Genomic DNA, 20,000 nt, shown 5'->3' with positions numbered 1-20,000 from the left:
CCTCTCCTCTCCCTCCTCCTCTCCTCTCCTCTCCTCTCCTCTCCTCTCCTCCTCTCCTCTCCTCTCCTCTCCTCTCCTCTCCTCTCCTCTCCTCCTCCTCTCCTCTCCTCTCCTCTCCTCTCCTCCCTCTCCTCTCCTCTCCTCCTCCGTCTCCTCTGCCTCTCCCTCTCCTCTCCTCTCCTCTCTCCTCTCCTCTCCTCTCCTCTCCTCTCCTCTCCTCTCCTCCTCCTCTCCTCTCCTCTCCTCTCCTCGTCCTCTCCTCCTCCTCTCCTCTCCTCCTCTCCTCTCCCTCTCCTCTCCTCTCCTCCTCCTCTCCGTCTCTCTCCTCTCCTCTCTCTCCTCTCCTCTCCTCTCCTCTCCTCTCCTCTCCCTCCTCTCCTCTCCTCTCCTCTCCTCCCTCTCCTCTCCTCTCCTCTCCTCTCCTCTCCTCTCGCACTCCCTCTCCTCTCCTCTCCTCTCCTCTCCCTCCCTCTCCTCTCCTCTCCTCTCCTCTCCTCTCTCCTTCTCTCCTCTCCTCCTCCTCTCCTCTCCTCCTCTCTCCTCTCCTCTCCTCTCCCTCTCCCTCTCCCTCTCCTCTCGTCTGCACTCCCTCTCCTCTCCTCCCCTCTCCTCTCCACTTTTTATCAGTCCGTCTGTTATTTTGATGTTAGTAAGTCCAGACACCCAGTCAGCAGGACCAGATGCCAGAATGCTTAGAGCACATTGTGTGTGCATGTGTGTGTGTGAGTGTGTGTGTGTGTGTGTACCTGTAGATATGCAGTAGAGACGGCTGGTTAGAACAGCAGGGATGTTGTATGTGTGTGTGTGTGTGTGTGTGTGTGTGTGTGTGTGTGTGTCCAGGACTCTCCTCTCTAAGAATCTCCTCAGTACTGCATAGTGGGACACACAGCTGGTGACTGTGTCCAGTAACAGATGGACAACACTACTTCATAGTCTTTGTGGAAGAACAACATAGTGATTGATATCAAATGCGATACGTTTAAGACCCCTTGGCCAGTAATCATTGCCAAAAGAACAATGGTAGAGATCAATGATTTGCAGAATCCTTGACAGGCATGAAGTCCTTCTGACGTTCTTTGTGATGTTATGGTCAGGTTTTTGGGAAACACTGAGCTAGGACTCTAAGACTGTGTTCAGACTATAACCTAGAATCTGTTATTAATAAGGCCTGCATTACATGCCAGTCTTCAGTAGCCTGTTCCATCAGTGTACTGTACTCTACTGTACTCTACTGGACTCTACTCTACTGGACTCTACTCTACTGGACTCTACTCTACTGGACTCTACTGGACTCTACTGGACTCTACTGTACTGTACTCTACTGTACTCTACTGGACTCTACTGTACTCTACAGGACTCTACTGGACTCTACTGTACTCTAAAGGACTCTACTGGACTCTACTCTACTCTACTGGACTGTACTGTACTCTACTCCTCTCTACTGTACTCTACTCCTCTCTACTGTACACTACTGTACTCTACTCCTCTCTACTGTACTCTACTGTACTCTACTGTACTCTACTCTCTCTACTGTACTCTACTGTACTCTAATCTACTGTAACCTACTGTACTCTAATCTACTCTACTGTACTCTAATCTACTCTACTGGACTCTACTGTACTCTACTCTACTATACTCTACTGTACTCTACTCCTCTCTACTGTACCCTACTGTACTCTAATCTACTGTACCCTACTGTACTGTACCCTACTCTACTGTACTCTACTCCTCTCTACTGTACCCTACTGTACTCTGCTGTACTGTACTCTACTGTGCTCTACTCCTCTCTACTGTACTCTACTCTACTGTACTGTACCCTACTCTACTGTACCCTCTGTACCCTACTCTACTGTACCCTACTGTACTCTACTCTACTGTACTCTACTCCTCTCTACTGTACTCTACTGTACTCTACTCCTCTCTACTGTACTCTACTGTACTCTAATCTACAGTAACCTACTGTACTCTAATCTACTCTACTGTACTGTACCTTACTCTACTGTACCCTACTGTTTTCTACTCTACTGTACTCTACTCTACTCATCTCTACTGTACTCTACTGTACTCTAATCTACTGTACCCCACTGTACTCTACTGTACTCTACTCCTCTCTACTGTACCCTCTGTACTCTAATCTACTGTACCCCACTGTACTCTACTGTACTCTACTCCTCTCTACTGTACCCTCTGTACTCTAATCTACTGTACCCTACTGTACTGTACCCTACTCTTCTATACTCTACTCCTCTCTACTGTACCCCACTGTACTCTACTCCACTGTACTCTTCTGCACTCTATTGACCTCTGCTCTACTCTTCTCTACTGTAAAATACTCTACTATACTTTACTTTATTAGTTTAAACAGACTGTTTTTGTATATTGTTGTGACTTAGATCAGATCAAATTTTATGACCAAAATATGCAGAAGTCCAGGTATTTCCAAAGAGTTCACATACTTTCTCTTTCCACTGTAGTTGTTACCAGTTCAGGTACTGGCCACGACACATCATATATTTATTTTCAAGATTTCAACGAACATATTAAGAGACACATTTATTCACTGTTGTTGAAAACCATGTGAGTCAGATTCCAAGATGGAGGAATTAGCCTGAAGCGCAGCTATTTTCTCTAGCTCTTTTTGTGAGAGGACAGGATGTGCTATGGAGACGTACAGCCCTGATCTTCTGTCAGTAGCAGAAGAGATGGGCTGAACAGTTCAATAGATATCATGAGAAAGAGAAATAGAGAGAGAGATGCGTCAACAGCAACCTTTTGGGAAATCCTCTGCATTATCATTAACAGCAGACTCCTACATTTCCTCCATGAAAACAATGTACTGAGCAAATGTCAAATTAGCTTTTTATCATATTAACGTACAACAGACCACATATTTACCCTGCACACCCTAATTGACAAACAAACAAACCAAACCAAAGGCAAAGCATTCTTATGCTTTGTTGATTTACTTAAGTATTCAGACAGACACTTTGCTATGAGACTCGAAATTCAGGTGCATCCTGTTTCCATTGATCATTCTGGAGATGTTTCTACCATTTGATTGTAGTCCACCTGTGATAAATTCAATTGACTGGACATGATTTGAAAAGACACACCTGTCTATAAGGTCTTACTTGCATGTCAGAGCAAAAACCAAGCCATGAGGTCAAAGGAATTGCCCTTAGAGCTCAGAGACAGGATTGTGTCGAGGCACAGATCTGTGGAATGGTACCAAAATATTTTTGCAACATTGAAGGTCCCCAAGAACACAGTGGCCTCCATCATTCTTAAATGGATGAAGTTTGGAACCACCAAGACTCTTCCTAGAGTTGGCCGCCTGACCAAAGCGAGCAATCGGGGGAGAAGGGCCTTGGTCAGGGAGGTGACCAAGAACCCGATGGTCACTCTGACAGAGCTCCAGAGTTCCTCTGTGGAGATGGGAGAACCTTTCAGAAGGACAACCATCTCTGCAGCACTCCACCAATCAGACCTTAATGGTAGAGTAGCCTCTTGGAGTTTGTTTAAAGACACCTAAAGGACTCAGACCATGAGAAACAAGATTCTCTGGTCTGATGAAACCAAGATTAAACTCTTTGGCCTGAAAGCCAAGCTTCATGTCCGGGTCCATACCTGAGGTGAAGCATGGTGGTGATAGCATCATGCTGTGGGGATGTTTTTCAGCTGCAGGGACTGGGAGACCAGTCAGGATCGGGGCAAAGATGAACGGAGCAAAGTACAGAGAGATCCTCGATGAAAACCTGCTCCAGAGCGATCAGGACCTCAGACTTGGGCCAAGGGTCACCTTCCAACAGGACAATGACCTTAAGCACTCAGCCAAGACAACGCAGCAGTGGCTTCAGGACAAGTCTCAGAATGTCCAAGAGTGGCCCAGCCAGAGCCCGGACTTGAACCCGATCGAACATCTCCGGAGAGACCTGAAAATATCTGTGCAGTGAAGCTTCCCCATCCAACCTGACAGAGCTTGAAAGGATCTGCAGAGAAGAATGGGAGAAACTCACCAAATACAGGTGTGCCAAGCTTGTAGCGTCTTACCCAAGAAGACTCGAGGCTGTAATCGCTGCCTAAGGTGCTTCACCAAAGTACTGAGTAAAGGGTCTGAATACTTATAAATAAAAAAATGTGAATGTGATATATATATATATTTTTTAATCAATGTGGAAAAATTCAGAAATTGTTTTTTTGCTTTGTCATCATGGGGTGTGTAGATTGATGAGGAAGAAAAAAATGAATCATTTTAGATTAAGGCTGAACGTAACAAAATGTGGAATAAGTCAAGGGGTCTGAATACTTTCCAAAGGCACTGTATATCAACGAGGGCAGTAGACCAGTCTGCAGGACCCGGCCTCAACCTACTAAACCCTACTGCCCTAAACCCTGTTGCCCAAAACCCTGCTACCCTAAACCCTGCTACACTAAACCCTGCTGCCCTAAACCCTGCTACCCTGCTGCCCAAAACTCTGCTACCCTAAACCCGGCTGCTCTAAACCCTGCTGCCCTAAACCCTGCTACCCTAAACCCTGCTGCCCTAAACCCTGCTACCCTAAACCCTGCTACCCTAAACCCTGCTGACCTAAACGCTGCTGCCCTAAACCCTGCCAGCCTGCTGCCCTAAACCCTGCCAGCCTGCTGCCCTAAACCCTTCTACCCTAAACCCTGCTACCCTAAACCCTGCTGCCCTAAACCCTGCTACCCTAAACCCTGTTGACCTAAACGCTGCTGCCCTAAACCCTGCTACCCTAAACCCTGCTACCCTAAACCCTGCTGCCCTAAACCTTGCTGCCCTAAACTCTGCTACCCTAAACCCTGCTACCCTAAACCCTGCTGCCCTAAACTCTTCTACCCTGCTGCCCTAAACTCTGCTACCCTGCTACCATAAACCCTGCTGCCCTAAACTCTGCTACCCTAAACCCTGCTGCCCTAAACTCTTCTACCCTGCTGCCCTAAACTCTGCTACCCTGCTGCCCTAAACTCTGCTACCCTAAACCCTGCTACCCTAAACCCTGCTACCCTAAACCCTGCTGCCCTAAACCCTGCTGCCCTAAACCCTGCTACCCTAAACCCTGCTGCCCTAAACCCTGCTGCCCTAAACTCTGCTACCCTGCTGCCACAGTGTGACTGTGTCCTGTCCTCTCCAACCTCCATTAGTATGTTTGTCAGGTACAGTAGGTTAGCTTCTACCCTTTTCCCTCCTCTCCTCTCCTCTCCTCTCCTCTCCTCTCCTCTCCTCTCCTCTCCTCTCCTCTCCTCTCCTCTCCTCTCCTCTCCTCTCCTCTCCTCTCCTCTCCATTAGTATGTTTGTCAGGTACTCTACAGTAGGCTAGCTGCTAGGTATACTCTCCTCTCCCTCCAAATAAGATCCTGTCTGGGATATGGTGTGTGTGTGTGGTTCGTGCTATGGTGTGTGTGTGTGGTTCGTGCTATGGTGTGTGTGGTTTGTGCTATGGTGTGCGTGTGTGGTACGTGCTATGGTGTGTGTGGTTTGTGCTATGGTTTGTGTGTGTGTGGTTCGTGCTATGGTGTGTGTGTGTGTGTGTGGTTCGTGCTATGGTGTGTGTGTGTGGTTCGTGCTATGGTGTGTTTGTGTGGTTTGTGCTATGGTGTGTGTGTGTGTGTGTGGTTCGTGCTATGGTGTGTGTGTGTGTGGTTCGTGCTATGGTGTGTGTGTGTGTGGTTCATGCTATGGTGTGTGTGTGTGTGGTTTATGCTATGGTGTGTGTGTGTGTGGTTTGTGCTATTGTGTGTGTGTGTGTGGTTTGTGTTACGGCACCAGTGTTGGTAAACAAGGTCATTTGGGATAAAGGTGCACAGGCTGCCTTAGGTGGTCCACACCAGAGGAGGCTGGTGGGGGGGGGCTATAGGAGGACGGGCTCATTGTAATGGCTGGAATGGAATTGATGGAACAGAGTCAAACATGTGGTTTCCATGTGTTTGTTGTGTTTAAATACCATTCCATATATTACATTCCAGGCATTACAATGTACCCATCCTCCTATAGCTCCTCCCACCAGCCTCCTCTGGTCCACACACTAACACACACAGCCTGGGATGAACTGTGAGAGCAGGAAAAGCACAACAGTCCAGTTTTAGACCAGAGATAGATGACCTATTAACTCAACAACAGGACAAATGTAGCGTGTTTGAATCTCTATATATCTGGTGAATATGGCCTCTACACAGTGGGATGAGGGTGGACTGCTACTCTCTCTATATTCCTATCTTTCTCTCTCTCTCTCTGCTCTCTCTCAACCCCCGTTATCTCTCTCTCTCTCTCTGCTTTCTCTCACCCCCCATTATCTCTCTCTCTCTATCTCTCTCTCTTTTGTGAGGGTAATGTTTACTGTTCATTTTTGATTGTTTATTTGACTATGCCGAGAGAGAGAGAGAGAGAGAGAGAGAGAGAGAGAGAGAGAGAGAGAGAGAGAGAGAGAGAGAGAGGGACAGAGAGAGAGAGAGAGAGAGAGAGAGAGAGAGAGAGAGAGAGAGAGAGAGAGGGACAGAGAGGGACAGAGAGAGAGAGGGAGACCTGATTTATTTTTTACATCAAATCAAATGTATTCTTACATCAGCTGATATCTCAAAGTGCTGTACAGGAACACAGCCTAAAACCCCAAACAGCAAGCCGTGCAGGTGTAGAAGCACGGTGGCTAGGAAAAACTCCCTAGAAAGGCCAGAACCTAGGAAGACACCTAGAGAGGAACCAGGCTATGAGGGGTGGCCAGTCCTCTTCTGGCTGTGCCGGGTGGAGATTAAAACAGAACATGGCCAAGATGTTCGAATGTTCATAAATGACCAGCAGGGTCAAATAATAATCACAGTGGATGTCGAGGGTGCAGCAAGTCAGCACCTCAGGAGTAAATGTCAGTTGGCTTTTCATAGCCAATCATTCAGAGTATCTCTACCGCTCCTGCTGTCTCTAGAGAGTTGAAAACAGCAGGTCTGGGACAGGTAGCACGTCTGGTGAACAGGTCAGGTTTCCATAGCCGCAGGCAGAACCGTTGAAACTGGAGCAGCAGCATGGCCAGGTGGACTGGGGACAGCATGGAGTTATCAGGCCAGATAGTCCTGAGGCTCAGGTCCTCCGAGAGAGAGAAAGAAAGAGAGAAAGAGAGAAAAAAAGAAAGATAGAGAGAATTAGAGAGAGCATACTTAAATTCACACAGGACACCGGATAAGACAGGAGAAGTACTCCAGATATAACAAACTGACCCTAGCCCCCCGACACATAAACTCCTGCAGGATAAATACCGGAGGCTGAGACAGAAGTGGTCGGGGTATCCGACGATACCCACGGACAGGGCCAAACAGGCAGGATATAACCCCACCCACTTTGCCAAACATAGCCCCCACACCACTAGAGGGATATCTTCAACCACCAACTTACCATCCTGAGACAAGGCCGAGTATAGCCCACAAAGATCTCCGCCATGGCACAACCCAGACAGGAAGATCACATCAATGACTCAACCCACTCAAGTGACGCACCCCTCCCAAGGACGGCATGGAAGAGCACCAGTAAGCCAGTGACCCTGTAACAGGGTTTGAGGCAGAGAATCCCAGTGGAGAGAGGGGAACCGGCCAGGCAGAGATATACGTTGCTCTAGTGCCTTTCCGTTCACCTTCACACTCCTGGGCCAGACTACACTCAATCATAGGACCTACTAAAGAGATGAGTCTTCAGTAAAGACTTAAAGGTTGAGACCGAGTCTGCGTCTCTCACATGGGTAAGCAGACCATTCCATAAGAATGGAGCTCTATAGGAGAAAGCCCTGCCTCCAGCTGTTTGTTTAGAAATTCTAGGGACAGTAAGGAGGCCTGCGTCTTGTGACCGTAGCGTACATGTAGGTATGTACGGCAGGACCAAATCAGAAAGATAGGTAGGAGCAAGCCCATGTAATGCTTTGTAGGTTAGCAGTAAAACCTTGAAATCAGCCCTTGCCTTAACAGGAAGCCAGTGTAGAGAGGCTAGCACTGGAGTAATATGATTTTTTTGGGGGGTTCTAGTCAGGATTTTCGCAGCCGTGTTTAGCCCTAATTGAAGTTTATTTAGTGCTTTATCCGGAAAGTAGAGCATTGGAGTAGTCTAATCTAGAAGTAACAAAAGCATGGATTAATTTTTCTGCATCATTTTTGGACAAAAAGTTTCAGATTTTTGCAATGTTACATAGATGGAAAAAAGCTGTCCTTGAAACAGTCTTGATATGTTCGTTAAAAGAGAGATCAGGGTCCAGAGTAACGCCGAGGTCCTTCACAGTTTTATTTGAGACGACTGTACAACCATCAAGATTAATTGTCAGATTTAACAGAAGATCTCTTTGTTTCTTGGGACCTAGAACAAGCATCTCTGTTTTGTCTGAGTTTAAAAGTAGAACATTTGCAGCCATCCACTTCCTTATGTCTGAAACACATGCTTCCAGGGAGGGCAATTTTGAGGCTTCACCATGTTTTATCGAAATGTACAGCTGTGTGTCATCCGCATAGCAGTAAAACTAAACATTATGTTTCAGAATGACACCACCAAGAGGTAAAGTATATAGTGAAAACAATAGTGGCCCTAAAATGGAACCTTGAGGTACACCAAAATCTACAGTTGATTTGAGGACAAACCATCCACAGAGACAAACTGATATCTTTCCGACAGATAAGATCTAAACCAGGCCAGAATTTGTCTGTGTAGACCAATTTGGGTTTCCAATCTCTCCAAAAGAATGTGGTGATCGATGGTATCAAAAGCAGCACTAAGGTCTAGGAGCACGAGGACAGATGCAGAGCCTCGGTCTGATGCCATTAAAAGGTCATTTACCACCTTCGCAAGTGCCGTCTCAGTGCTATGATGGGGTCTAAAACCAGACTGAAGCGTTTCATATACATTGTTTGTTTTCAGGAAGGCAGTGAGTTGCTGTGCAACAGCTTTTTCTAAAAATGTTGAGAGGAATGGAAGATTCGATATAGGCCGATAGTTTTTCATATTTTCTGGGTCAAGGTTTGTTTGGCTTTTCAAGAGAGGCATTATTACTGCCACTTTTAGTGAGTTTGGTACACATCCGGTGGATAGAGAGCCGTTTATTATGTTCAACATAGGAGGGCCAAGCACAGGAAGCAGCTCTTTCAGTAGTTTAGTTGGAATAGGGTCCAGTATGCAGCTTGAAGGTTTAGAGGCCATGATTATTTTCATCATTGTGTCAAGAGATATAGTACTAAACCACTTGAGTGTCTCCCTTGATCCTAGGTCCTGGCAGAGTTGTTCAGACTTGGAGTAATATGCAGATTTAAAGAGGAGTCCGTAATTTGCTTTCTAATGATCATGATCAAGTTCATGAATTTATTACTGCTGAAGTGAAAGCCATCCTCTCTTGGGGAATGCTGCTTTTTAGTTAGCTTTGCAACAGTATAAAAAACTATTTTGAATTGTTCTTATTTTCCTCAGTTAAGTTAGAAAAATAGGATGATCGAGCAGCAGTGAGGGCTGTTCGATACTGCACGGTACTGTCTTTCCAAGCTAGTCGGAAGACTTCCAGTTTGGTGTGGCTCCATTTCTGTTCCAATTTTCTGGAAGCTTCCATCAGAGATCGGGTATTTTCTGTGTACCAGGGGAGCTAGTTTCTTATGACAAATGTTTTTTGTTTTTAGGGGTGCGACTGCATCTAGGGTATTACGGAAGGTTAAATTGAGTTCCCCAGTTAGGTGGTGAACTGATTTGTGTAATTTGACATCCTTAGGGAGTCTGGAAGGACATCTAGGAATCTTTGGGTTGTCTGAGAATTTATTGCACGACTTTTGGGGATCCTTGGTTTGGGCCTGAGCAGATTATTTGTTGCGATTGCAAACGTAATAAAATGGTGGTCCGATAGTCCAGGATTATGAGGAAAAACATTAAGATCCACAACATTTATTCCACGGGACAAAACTAGGTCCAGAGTATGACTGTGACAGTGAGTAGGTCCGGAGACATGTTGGACAAAACCCACTGAGTCGATGATGGCTCCGAAAGTCTTTTGGAGTGGGTCTGTGGACTTTTCCATGTAAATATTAAAGTCACCAAAAATTTGAATATTATCTACCATGACTACGAGGGCCGATAGGAATTCAGGGAACTCAATGAGGAACGCTGAATATGGCCCAGGAGGCCTGTAAACAGTAGCTATAGAAAGCGATTGAGTAGGCTGCATAGATTCATGACTAAAAGCTCAAAAAACGAAAACTTTGGGGGTTTTGTGTAAATTGAAATTTGCTATCATAAATGTTAGCAACACCTCCGCCTTTGTGGGATGCGCCGTGGATATGGTCACTAGTGTAACCAGGAGGTGAGGCCTCATAGTTACAGAGCTACATCATCAATACTCTGTTTCCCCTCCTTCTGGTTACCTAGTTACAGAGCTACATCATCAATACTCTGTTTCCCCTCCTTCTGGTTACCTAGTTACAGAGCTACATCATCAATACTCTGTTTCCCCTCCTTCTGGTTACCTAGTTACAGAGCTACATCATCAATATTCTGTTTCCCCTCCTTCTGGTTACCTAGTTACAGAGCTACATCATCAATACTCTGTTTCCCCTCCTTCTGGTTACCTAGTTACAGAGCTACATCATCAATAATCTGTTTCCCCTCCTTCTGGTTACGTAGTTACAGAGCTACATCATCAATATTCTGTTTCCCCTCCTTCTGGTTACCTAGTTACAGAGCTACATCATCAATATTCTGTTTCCCCTCCTTCTGGTTACCTAGTTACAGAGCTACATCATCAATATTCTGTTTCCCCTCCTTCTGGTTACCTAGTTACAGAGCTACATCATCAATATTCTGTTTCCCCTCCTTCTGGTTACCTAGTTACAGAGCTACATCATCAATATTCTGTTTCCCCTCCTTCTGGTTACCTAGTTACAGAGCTACATCATCAATACTCTGTTTCCCCTCCTTCTGGTTACCTAGTTACAGAGCTACATCATCAATACTCTGTTTCCCCTCCTTCTGGTTACCTAGTTACAGAGCTACAGCATCCTGACAGGTTTTGTTAAAAACAACTTTCGGCATATCTGTGGCAGGTCCGACATGCTGTCAGGCATCACATGTTCTCTCTCTCTCTCTCTCTCTCTCTCTCTCTCTCTCTCTCTCTCTCTCTCTCTCTCTCTCTCTCTCACACACACACACACACACACACACACACACACACACACACAGCGCTATAACTAGAGGATCCTGAGAAACACAGTTGTTGGTTGTTGGTTGGTTGGTCTCCCATTACACTCAGACAAAAGCTTGGAGACTGATGAGTGATGATGTTTTGAGCCTGTTATTCTGACCCTGCCATCTATAAATAGCCTGTTATTCTTACCCTGCCATCTTTAAATAGCCTGTTATTCTTACCCTGCCATCTATAAATAGCCTGTTATTCTTACCCTGCCATCTTTAAATAGCCTGTTATTCTTACCCTGCCATCTTTAAATAGCCTGTTATTCTTACCCTCCCATCTTTAAATAGCCTGTTATTCTTACCCTGCCATCTATAAATAGCCTGTTATTCTTACCCTGCCATCTATAAATAGCCTGTTATTCTTACCCTGCCATCTATAAATAGCCTGTTATTCTTACCCTGCCATCTATAAATAGCCTGTTATTCTTACCCTGCCATCTATAAATAGCCTGTTATTCTTACCCTGCCATCTTTAAATAGCCTGTTATTCTTACCCTGCCATCTATAAATAGCCTGTTATTCTTACCCTGCCATCTTTAAATAGCCTGTTATTCTTACCCTGCCATCTTTAAATAGCCTGTTATTCTTACCCTGCCATCTTTAAATAGCCTGTTATTCTTACCCTGCCATCTTGGCCTAATTTTGACTGAGCATAGTGTGATGATTGAGTGGTGAAGTGTTGGATGACTGACTGACTGGATTACACCCTATCATGTATGTAGTGCACTACTTTTGACCAGAGCCCTGGGTGGGTGGGGTGGTTACCTGGCTGGGTGAGTGGGTAGGTAGGTGGGTGGGTGGGTGGGTAGGTGGGTGGGTGGGTGGGTAGGCTGGCTGATTGGGTGGGTGGGTAGGCTGGCTGATTGGGTGGGTAGTTTTTTTATTTTTTTATTTTTTTTATTTCACCTTTATTTAACCAGGTAGGCTAGTTGAGAACACCTTTATTTAACCAGGTAGGCTAGTTGAGAACACCTTTATTTAACCAGGTAGGCTAGTTGAGAACAAGTTCTCATTTGCAACTGCGACCTGGCCAAGATAAAGCATAGCAGTGTGAGCATACAACAAAGAGTTACACATGGAGTAAACAATTAACAAGTCAATAACACAGTAGAAAACAAAGGGGGGGTCTATATACAATGTGTGCAAAAGGCATGAGGAGGTAGGCAAATAATTACAATTTTGCAGATTAACACTGGAGTGATAAATGATCAGATGGTCATGTACAGGTAGAGATATTGGTGTGCAGAAGAGCAGAAAAGTACATAAATAAAAACAGTATGGGGATGAGGTAGGTGAAAAGGGTGGGCTATTTACCAATAGACTATGTACAGCTGCAGCGATCGGTTAGCTGCTCAGATAGCTGATGTTTGAAGTTGGTGAGGGAGATAAAAGTCTCCAACTTCAGCGATTTTTGCAATTCGTTCCAGTCACAGGCAGCAGAGTACTGGAACGAAAGGCGGCCAAATGAGGTGTTGGCTTTAGGGATGATCAGTGAGATACACCTGCTGGAGCGCGTGCTACGGATGGGTGTTGCCATCGTGACCAGTGAGCTGAGATAAGGCGGAGCTTTACCTAGCATAGACTTGTATGAAGGGCTGGATGGATGGGTGGCTGAGTGGGTGGCTAGGTGGGTGGGCTGGTTGGCTGCCTGGCTGGCTGGCTGGGTGGGCCATTGGGTGGGTGGCTGACTGGGTGGGTGGGTGGCAGACTGGGTGGCTGGATGGGTGGGAGGGTGTGTGGCTAGGTGGCTGGCTGGCTGGCTAGGTGGCTGGCTGGCTGGCTGACTGGGTGGCTGGCTGGCTGGCTGGCTGACTGGGTGGCTACAGGCCTGACTGGGTGGGTGGGTGGGTGGCTGGCTGGCTGGCTGACTGCGTGGCTAAAGGGCTGACTGTCTGGGTTGCTGGATTGTTGAAGGGCTGAGCGGCTGGGTGGCTGGGTGGTTGGCTGAAGGGCTGGCTGGCTGGGTGGCTGAGTAGTTGAAGGGCTGGGTGGCTGGGTGGCTGAATAGTTGAAGGGCTGGGTGGCTTAGTAGTTGAAGGGATGGGTGGCTGAGTAGTTGAAGGGCTGGGTGGTTGAAGGGCTGAGTGGCTGGGTGGCTGAAGGGCTGGGTGGCTGAAGGGCTGAAGGGCTGGGTGGTTGAAGGGCTGAGTGGCTGGGTGGCTGAAGGGCTGGGTGGCTGAAGGGCTGGGTGGCTGGGTGGCTGAAGGGCTGGGTGGCTGAAGGGCTGAAGGGCTGGGTGGCTGAAGGGCTGGGTGGTTGAAGGGCTGGGTGGCTGAAGGGCTGGGTGGCTGAAGGGCTGGGTGGCTGAAGGGCTGAAGGGCTGGGTGGCTGAAGGGCTGAAGGGCTGAAGGGCTGAAGGGCTGGGTGGCTGAAGGGCTGGGTGGCTGAAGGGCTGGGTGGTTGAAGGGCTGGGTGGCTGAAGGGCTGGGTGGCTGAAGGGCTGAAGGGCTGGGTGGCTGAAGGGCTGGGTGGTTGAAGGGCTGGGTGGCTGAAGGGCTGGGTGGTTGAAGGGCTGAAGGGCTGGGTTTATGAAGGGCTGGGTGGCTGGGTGGCTGAAGGGCTGGGTTTATGAAGGGCTGGGTGGCTGAGTGGCTGAAGGGCTGGGTGGCTGAAGGGCTGGGTTTATGAAGGGCTGGGTGGCTCAAGGGCTGGGTGGCTGAAGGGCTGGGTGGCTCAAGGGCTGGGTGGCTGAAGTGCTGGGTGGCTCAAGGGCTGGGTGGCTCAAGTGCTGGGTGGCTCAAGGGCTGGGTGTCTGGCTAGTGTACCAGGCATAGCATGGTGAGTTAGTGATAGCCACAGTAGGCAGAGAGGTGGGTAAACTAGGACACCCATCCATAGGACTCCTCTGATAATACTCTGGTGCACTTTGGTCCTTTCCCCTCTCTCTGTCCCTCCCTCCCTCCCTCCCTCCCTCCCTCCCTCCCTCCCTCCCTCCCTCCCTCCCTCCCTCCCTCCCTCCCTCCCTCCCTCCCTCCCTGCCTGCCTGCCTGCCTGCCTGCCTGCCTGCCTGCCTGCCTGCCTGCCTGCCTGCCTGCCTCCCTCCCTCCCTCCCTCCCTGCCTGCCTGACTCCCCCTCCCTGTCTCTCTCCCTCCCTTCCTGCTAACTGGCTTGTTATACATGAGAGAGAGGGAGTGATGTGTCTTTGTCTCAGATTTTTCTTTTCAAGGGACTGGAGTGCCTGGGTATTTTTTAAGTGAAAGGATTTCAAATTAACTTGACAGACAAAAAGCTTGTCTGGAGACGACAAGGTGAGCACTGCTATCAGTCCTGTGTCATGCCAACAGTAAAGCATCCTGTGACCATTCATGTGTGGGGTTGTTTCTCAGCCAAGGGAGGGGGCTCACTCACAATTTTGCCTAAGAACACAACCATGAATAAAGAATGGTACCAACACATCCTCAGAGAGCAACTTCTCCCAACCATCCAGGAACGACGAACAATGCCTTTTCCAGAATGATGGAGCACCTTGCCATAAGGCAAAAGTGATAACTTCATGTAATTGTCAATAAAAGCCTTTGACACTTATGAAATGCTTGTAATTATACTTCAGTATTCCATAGTAACATCTGACAAAAATATCTAAAGACACTGAAGCAGCAAACTTTGTGAAAATGTATATTTGTGTCATTCTCAAAACTTTTGGCCACGACTTTAGAGTACAGTAGAGTAGAGTCCAGTAGACTACAGTACAGCAGTGTAGAGTCCAGTAGACTGCAGTAGAGTAGAGTCCAGTAGAGTACAGTAGAGTAGAGTCCAGTAGAGTCCAGTAGAGTAGAGTCCAGTAGAGTAGAGTCCAATAGAGTACAGTAGAGTAGAGTCCAGTAGAGTCCAGTAGAGTAGAGTCAAGTAGAGTAGAGTTCAGTAGGTAGAGTCCAGTAGAGTAGAGTCCAGTAGAGTAGAGTACAGTAGAGTCCAGTAGAGTAGAGTCCAGTAGAGTACAGTAGAGAAGAGTCCAGTAGAGTACAGTACAGTAGTGTAGAGTCCAGTAGAGTACAGTAGAGTAAAGTACAGTACACTAGAGAGGAGTAGAGTACAGTAGAGTCCAGTAGAGTCCAGTAGAGTAGAGTCCAGTAGAGTAGAGTCCAGTAGAGTCCAGTAGAGTCCAGTAGAGTAGAGTCCAGTAGAGTACAGTAGAGTAGTGTCCAGTGGAGTACAGTAGAGTAGAGTCCAGTAGAGTCCAGTAGAGTAGAGTCCAGTAGAGTAGAGTTCAGTAGAGTAGAGTCCAGTAGAGTACAGTAGAGTAGAGTCCAGTAGAGTCCAGTAGAGTAGAGTCCAGTAGAGTAGAGTCCAGTAGAGTAGAGTTCAGTAGAGTACAGTAGAGAAGAGTCCAGTAGAGAAGAGTCCAGTAGAGTAGAGTCCAGTAGAGTACAGTAGAGTAGAGTCCAGTAGAGTACTGTAGAGTAGAGTCTAGTAGAGAAGAGTACAGTACAGTAGAGTCCAGTAGAGTAGAGTCCAGTAGAGTAGGGTCCAGTAGAGTAGAGTCCAGTAGAGTCCAGTAGAGTCCAGTAGAGTAGAGTCCAGTAGAGTACAGTAGAGTAGTGTCCAGTGGAGTACAGTAGAGTAGAGTCTAGTAGAGTAGAGTACAGTAGAGTAGAGTCCAGTAGAGTCCAGTAGAGTAGAGTCCAGTAGAGTAGAGTTCAGTAGAGTAGAGTCCAGTAGAGTACAGTAGAGTAGAGTCCAGTAGAGTCCAGTAGAGTAGAGTCCAGTAGAGTAGAGTCCAGTAGAGTAGAGTTCAGTAGAGTACAGTAGAGAAGAGTCCAGTAGAGAAGAGTCCAGTAGAGTAGAGTCCAGTAGAGTACAGTAGAGTAGAGTCCAGTAGAGTACTGTAGAGTAGAGTCTAGTAGAGTAGAGTACAGTACAGTAGAGTCCAGTAGAGTCCAGTAGAGTAGAGTCCAGTAGAGTCCAGTAGAGTAGAGTCCAGTAGAGTAGAGTTCAGTAGAGTAGAGTCCCTCCCTCCCTCCCTCCCTGCCTGCCTGACTCCCCCTCCCTGTCTCTCTCCCTCCCTTCCTGCTAACTGGCTTGTTATACATGAGAGAGAGGGAGTGATGTGTCTTTGTCTCAGAATTTTTTTTTCAAGGGACTGGAGTGCCTGGGTATTTTTTAAGTGAAAGGATTTCAAATTAACTTGACAGACAAAAAAGCTTGTCTGGAGACGACAAGGTGAGCACTGCTATCAGTCCTGTGTCATGCCAACAGTAAAGCATCCTGTGACCATTCATGTGTGGGGTTGTTTCTCAGCCAAGGGAGTGGGCTCACTCACAATTTTGCCTAAGAACACAACCATGAATAAAGAATGGTACCAACACATCCTCAGAGAGCAACTTCTCCCAACCATCCAGGAACGACGAACAATGCCTTTTCCAGAATGATGGAGCACCTTGCCATAAGGCAAAAGTGATAACTTCATGTAATTGTCAATAAAAGCCTTTGACACTTATGAAATGCTTGTAATTATACTTCAGTATTCCATAGTAACATCTGACAAAAATATCTAAAGACACTGAAGCAGCAAACTTTGTGAAAATGTATATTTGTGTCATTCTCAAAACTTTTGGCCACGACTTTAGAGTACAGTAGAGTAGAGTCCAGTAGCCTACAGTACAGCAGTGTAGAGTCCAGTAGACTGCAGTAGAGTAGAGTCCAGTAGAGTACAGTAGAGTAGAGTCCAGTAGAGTCCAGTAGAGTAGAGTCCAGTAGAGTAGAGTCCAATAGAGTACAGTAGAGTAGAGTCCAGTAGAGTCCAGTAGAGTAGAGTCAAGTAGAGTAGAGTTCAGTAGGTAGAGTCCAGTAGAGTAGAGTCAAGTAGAGTAGAGTACAGTAGAGTCCAGTAGAGTAGAGTCCAGTAGAGTACAGTAGAGAAGAGTCCAGTAGAGTACAGTACAGTAGTGTAGAGTCCAGTAGAGTACAGTAGAGTAAAGTACAGTACACTAGAGAGGAGTAGAGTACAGTAGAGTCCAGTAGAGTCCAGTAGAGTAGAGTCCAGTAGAGTAGAGTCCAGTAGAGTCCAGTAGAGTCCAGTAGAGTACAGTCCAGTAGAGTACAGTAGAGTAGTGTCCAGTGGAGTACAGTAGAGTAGAGTCCAGTAGAGTAGAGTCCAGTAGAGTAGAGTTCAGTAGAGTAGAGTCCAGTAGAGTACAGTAGAGTAGAGTCCAGTAGAGTCCAGTAGAGTAGAGTCCAGTAGAGTAGAGTCCAGTAGAGTAGAGTTCAGTAGAGTACAGTAGAGAAGAGTCCAGTAGAGAAGAGTCCAGTAGAGTAGAGTCCAGTAGAGTACAGTAGAGTAGAGTCCAGTAGAGTACTGTAGAGTAGAGTCTACTAGAGAAGAGTCCAGTAGAGTAGAGTCCAGTAGAGTAGAGTCCAGTAGAGTAGGGTCCAGTAGAGTAGAGTCCAGTAGAGTCCAGTAGAGTCCAGTAGAGTAGAGTCCAGTAGAGTACAGTAGAGTAGTGTCCAGTGGAGTACAGTAGAGTAGAGTCTAGTAGAGTAGAGTACAGTAGAGTAGAGTCCAGTAGAGTCCAGTAGAGTAGAGTTCAGTAGAGTAGAGTCCAGTAGAGTACAGTAGAGTAGAGTCCAGTAGAGTCCAGTAGAGTAGAGTCCAGTAGAGTAGAGTTCAGTAGAGTACAGTAGAGAAGAGTCCAGTAGAGAAGAGTCCAGTAGAGTAGAGTACAGTAGAGTAGAGTCCAGTAGAGTACTGTAGAGTAGAGTCTAGTAGAGTAGAGTACAGTACAGTAGAGTCCAGTAGAGTCCAGTAGAGTAGAGTCCAGTAGAGTCCAGTAGAGTAGAGTCCAGTAGAGTAGAGTTCAGTAGAGTAGAGTCCAGTAGAGTAGAGTACAGTAGAGTACAGTACACTGATGGAACAGGTTACTGAAGACTGGCATGTAATGCAGGCCTTATTAATAACAGATTATAGGTTATAGTCTGAACACAGTCTTAGAGTCCTAGCTCAGTGTTTCCCAAAATGATGGGTTGGGGTACCGACTGATGGCTTACAATTAATTTCTTACGTTGTTGATGAAGACTGGATAATGGCTAGAAACATTGTTGGTGTGTTTTATTCATTTTATGGATTATACTGTTGGTGGTCAAGGTCACAGAACAAGAGAGTTTGGGTTTAGCTTGGCTTCTGTTTAGCTGAGTTTGGGTTCTGCTTAATACCCCTTGGAAAGAATATGGGTGTTAACCCCGGTGTCCTGGCTAAATTCCCATTCGGGCCCTCATACCATCATGGTCACATAATCATCCCCAGCTTCCAATTGGCTCATTCATCCCCCCCCCCCCTCCTGTAACTATTCCCCAGGTCGTTGCTGTAAATGAGAATGTGTTCTCAGTCAACTGAACAGAAATACAAAACAATTAAAAAGCTGATATGGTGTCATCCCTGAGGTCTAACGTTATATTCCTATGTGTGTGTGTGTGTGTGTGTGTGTGTGTGTGTGTGTGTGTGTGTGTGTGTGTGTGTGTGTGTGTGTGTGTGTGTGTGTGTGTGTGTGTGTGTAGGATCACAACCACAGCAGCCTGTATGATGGATCTGAGGCGGTATCCTCTGGATGAACAGAATTGTACACTGGAGATCGAGAGCTGTGAGTACCACCGTCGCCCCTGGCAACAGAACACACACTCCCCTCCCGTGAAAACGTCACACCCGGACCATTCTATATCGAACATTCCTATAATAGAAATAGAATTTGTATTTTTTTTTAGCATTAGCCGACTCTTCTGTCAGTCGTTATCAAACATGTACGGTGGGCCAGGAACTAAACATGGGACATACTCAAATATACAGTATCATGTGTACATAATTCAGCATTGGTTGTGCTGTGGAGAGAGAGAGAGAGAGAGAGAGAGAGAGAGAGAGAGAGAGAGAGAGAGAGAGAGAGAGAGAGAGAGAGATGAGAGAAAGTGATGAGGGCGATAGAAAGATGAGAGAAGATGAGAGATGAGACAGAGAAGATGAGAGAAGATGAGAGAGATAATAGAAGAGGGAGAGAAGGAGAGAGGGGGGGAGAGCGAGAGAGATGAGAGAGAGAGAGAAAGCAAGTGATGAGGGAGATAGAGAGAGTGAATACAGAGGGGAGAGAGAGACAGGGAGAGAAGAGAGAGAAGAGTCAGAGAAGGTGAGAGAGAGAGAGGAGATGAGACAGAGGAGGGAGAGATGAGACAGAGGAGGGAGAGAGAAGATGAGAGAGGAGATGAGAGGGATGAGACAGAGGAGGGAGAGAGGAGATGAGACAGAGGAGGGAGAGAGGAGATGAGACAGAGGAGGGAGAGAGAGATGAGACAGAGGAGGGAGAGAGAAGATGAGGGAGAGAGAAGATGAGACAGAAGATAAGAGAGAGGGGAGAGAGAAGATGAGAGATGAGACAGAGGAGGGTGAGAGAAGATGAGACAGAGGAGGGAGAGAGGAGATGAGACAGAGGAGGGAGAGAGAAGATGAGACAGAGGAGGGAGAGAGAAGATGAGACAGAGGAGGGAGAGAGGAGATGAGACAGAGGAGGGAGAGAGAAGATGAGAGAGAAGATGAGACAGAGGAGGGAGAGAGAAGATGAGACAGAAGATAAGAGAGAGGGGAGAGAGAAGATGAGAGATGAGACAGAGGAGGGAGAGAGAAGATGAGACAGAGAAGGGAGAGAGGAGATGAGACAGAGGAGGGGGAGAGAAGATGAGAGAGAAGATGAGACAGAAGATGAGAGAGAAGATGAGACAGAAGATAAGAGAGAGGGGAGAGAGAAGATGAGACAGAGGAGGGAGAGAGAAGATGAGAGAGGAGATGAGACAGAAGATAAGAGAGATGGGAGAGAG

The 20,000-nt window shown here is 46.8% G+C and overlaps 1 protein-coding gene across 2 annotated transcripts in view; it reads left to right on the top strand.

Moving 5' to 3' along the window:
- The window catches only part of gabrb2a (gamma-aminobutyric acid type A receptor subunit beta2a), a 107,759-nt gene that overhangs the window by 50,846 nt on the left and 36,913 nt on the right, over positions 1 to 20,000 (top strand). For both annotated transcript variants that reach the window (XM_031789612.1, XM_031789613.1), the window contains exon 5: positions 18,699 to 18,781. In XM_031789612.1, the coding sequence (XP_031645472.1) occupies positions 18,699 to 18,781 (83 nt within the window). The remainder of the gene's footprint in view (positions 1 to 18,698; positions 18,782 to 20,000) is intronic.

This window comes from Oncorhynchus kisutch, linkage group LG15 (genome assembly GCF_002021735.2).
Source record: "Oncorhynchus kisutch isolate 150728-3 linkage group LG15, Okis_V2, whole genome shotgun sequence".
Classification (NCBI taxonomy): domain Eukaryota; kingdom Metazoa; phylum Chordata; class Actinopteri; order Salmoniformes; family Salmonidae; genus Oncorhynchus; species Oncorhynchus kisutch.
The sequence above is the reverse complement of the archived record's forward strand: the minus strand, read 5'-3'. Positions and strand labels throughout refer to the sequence as shown.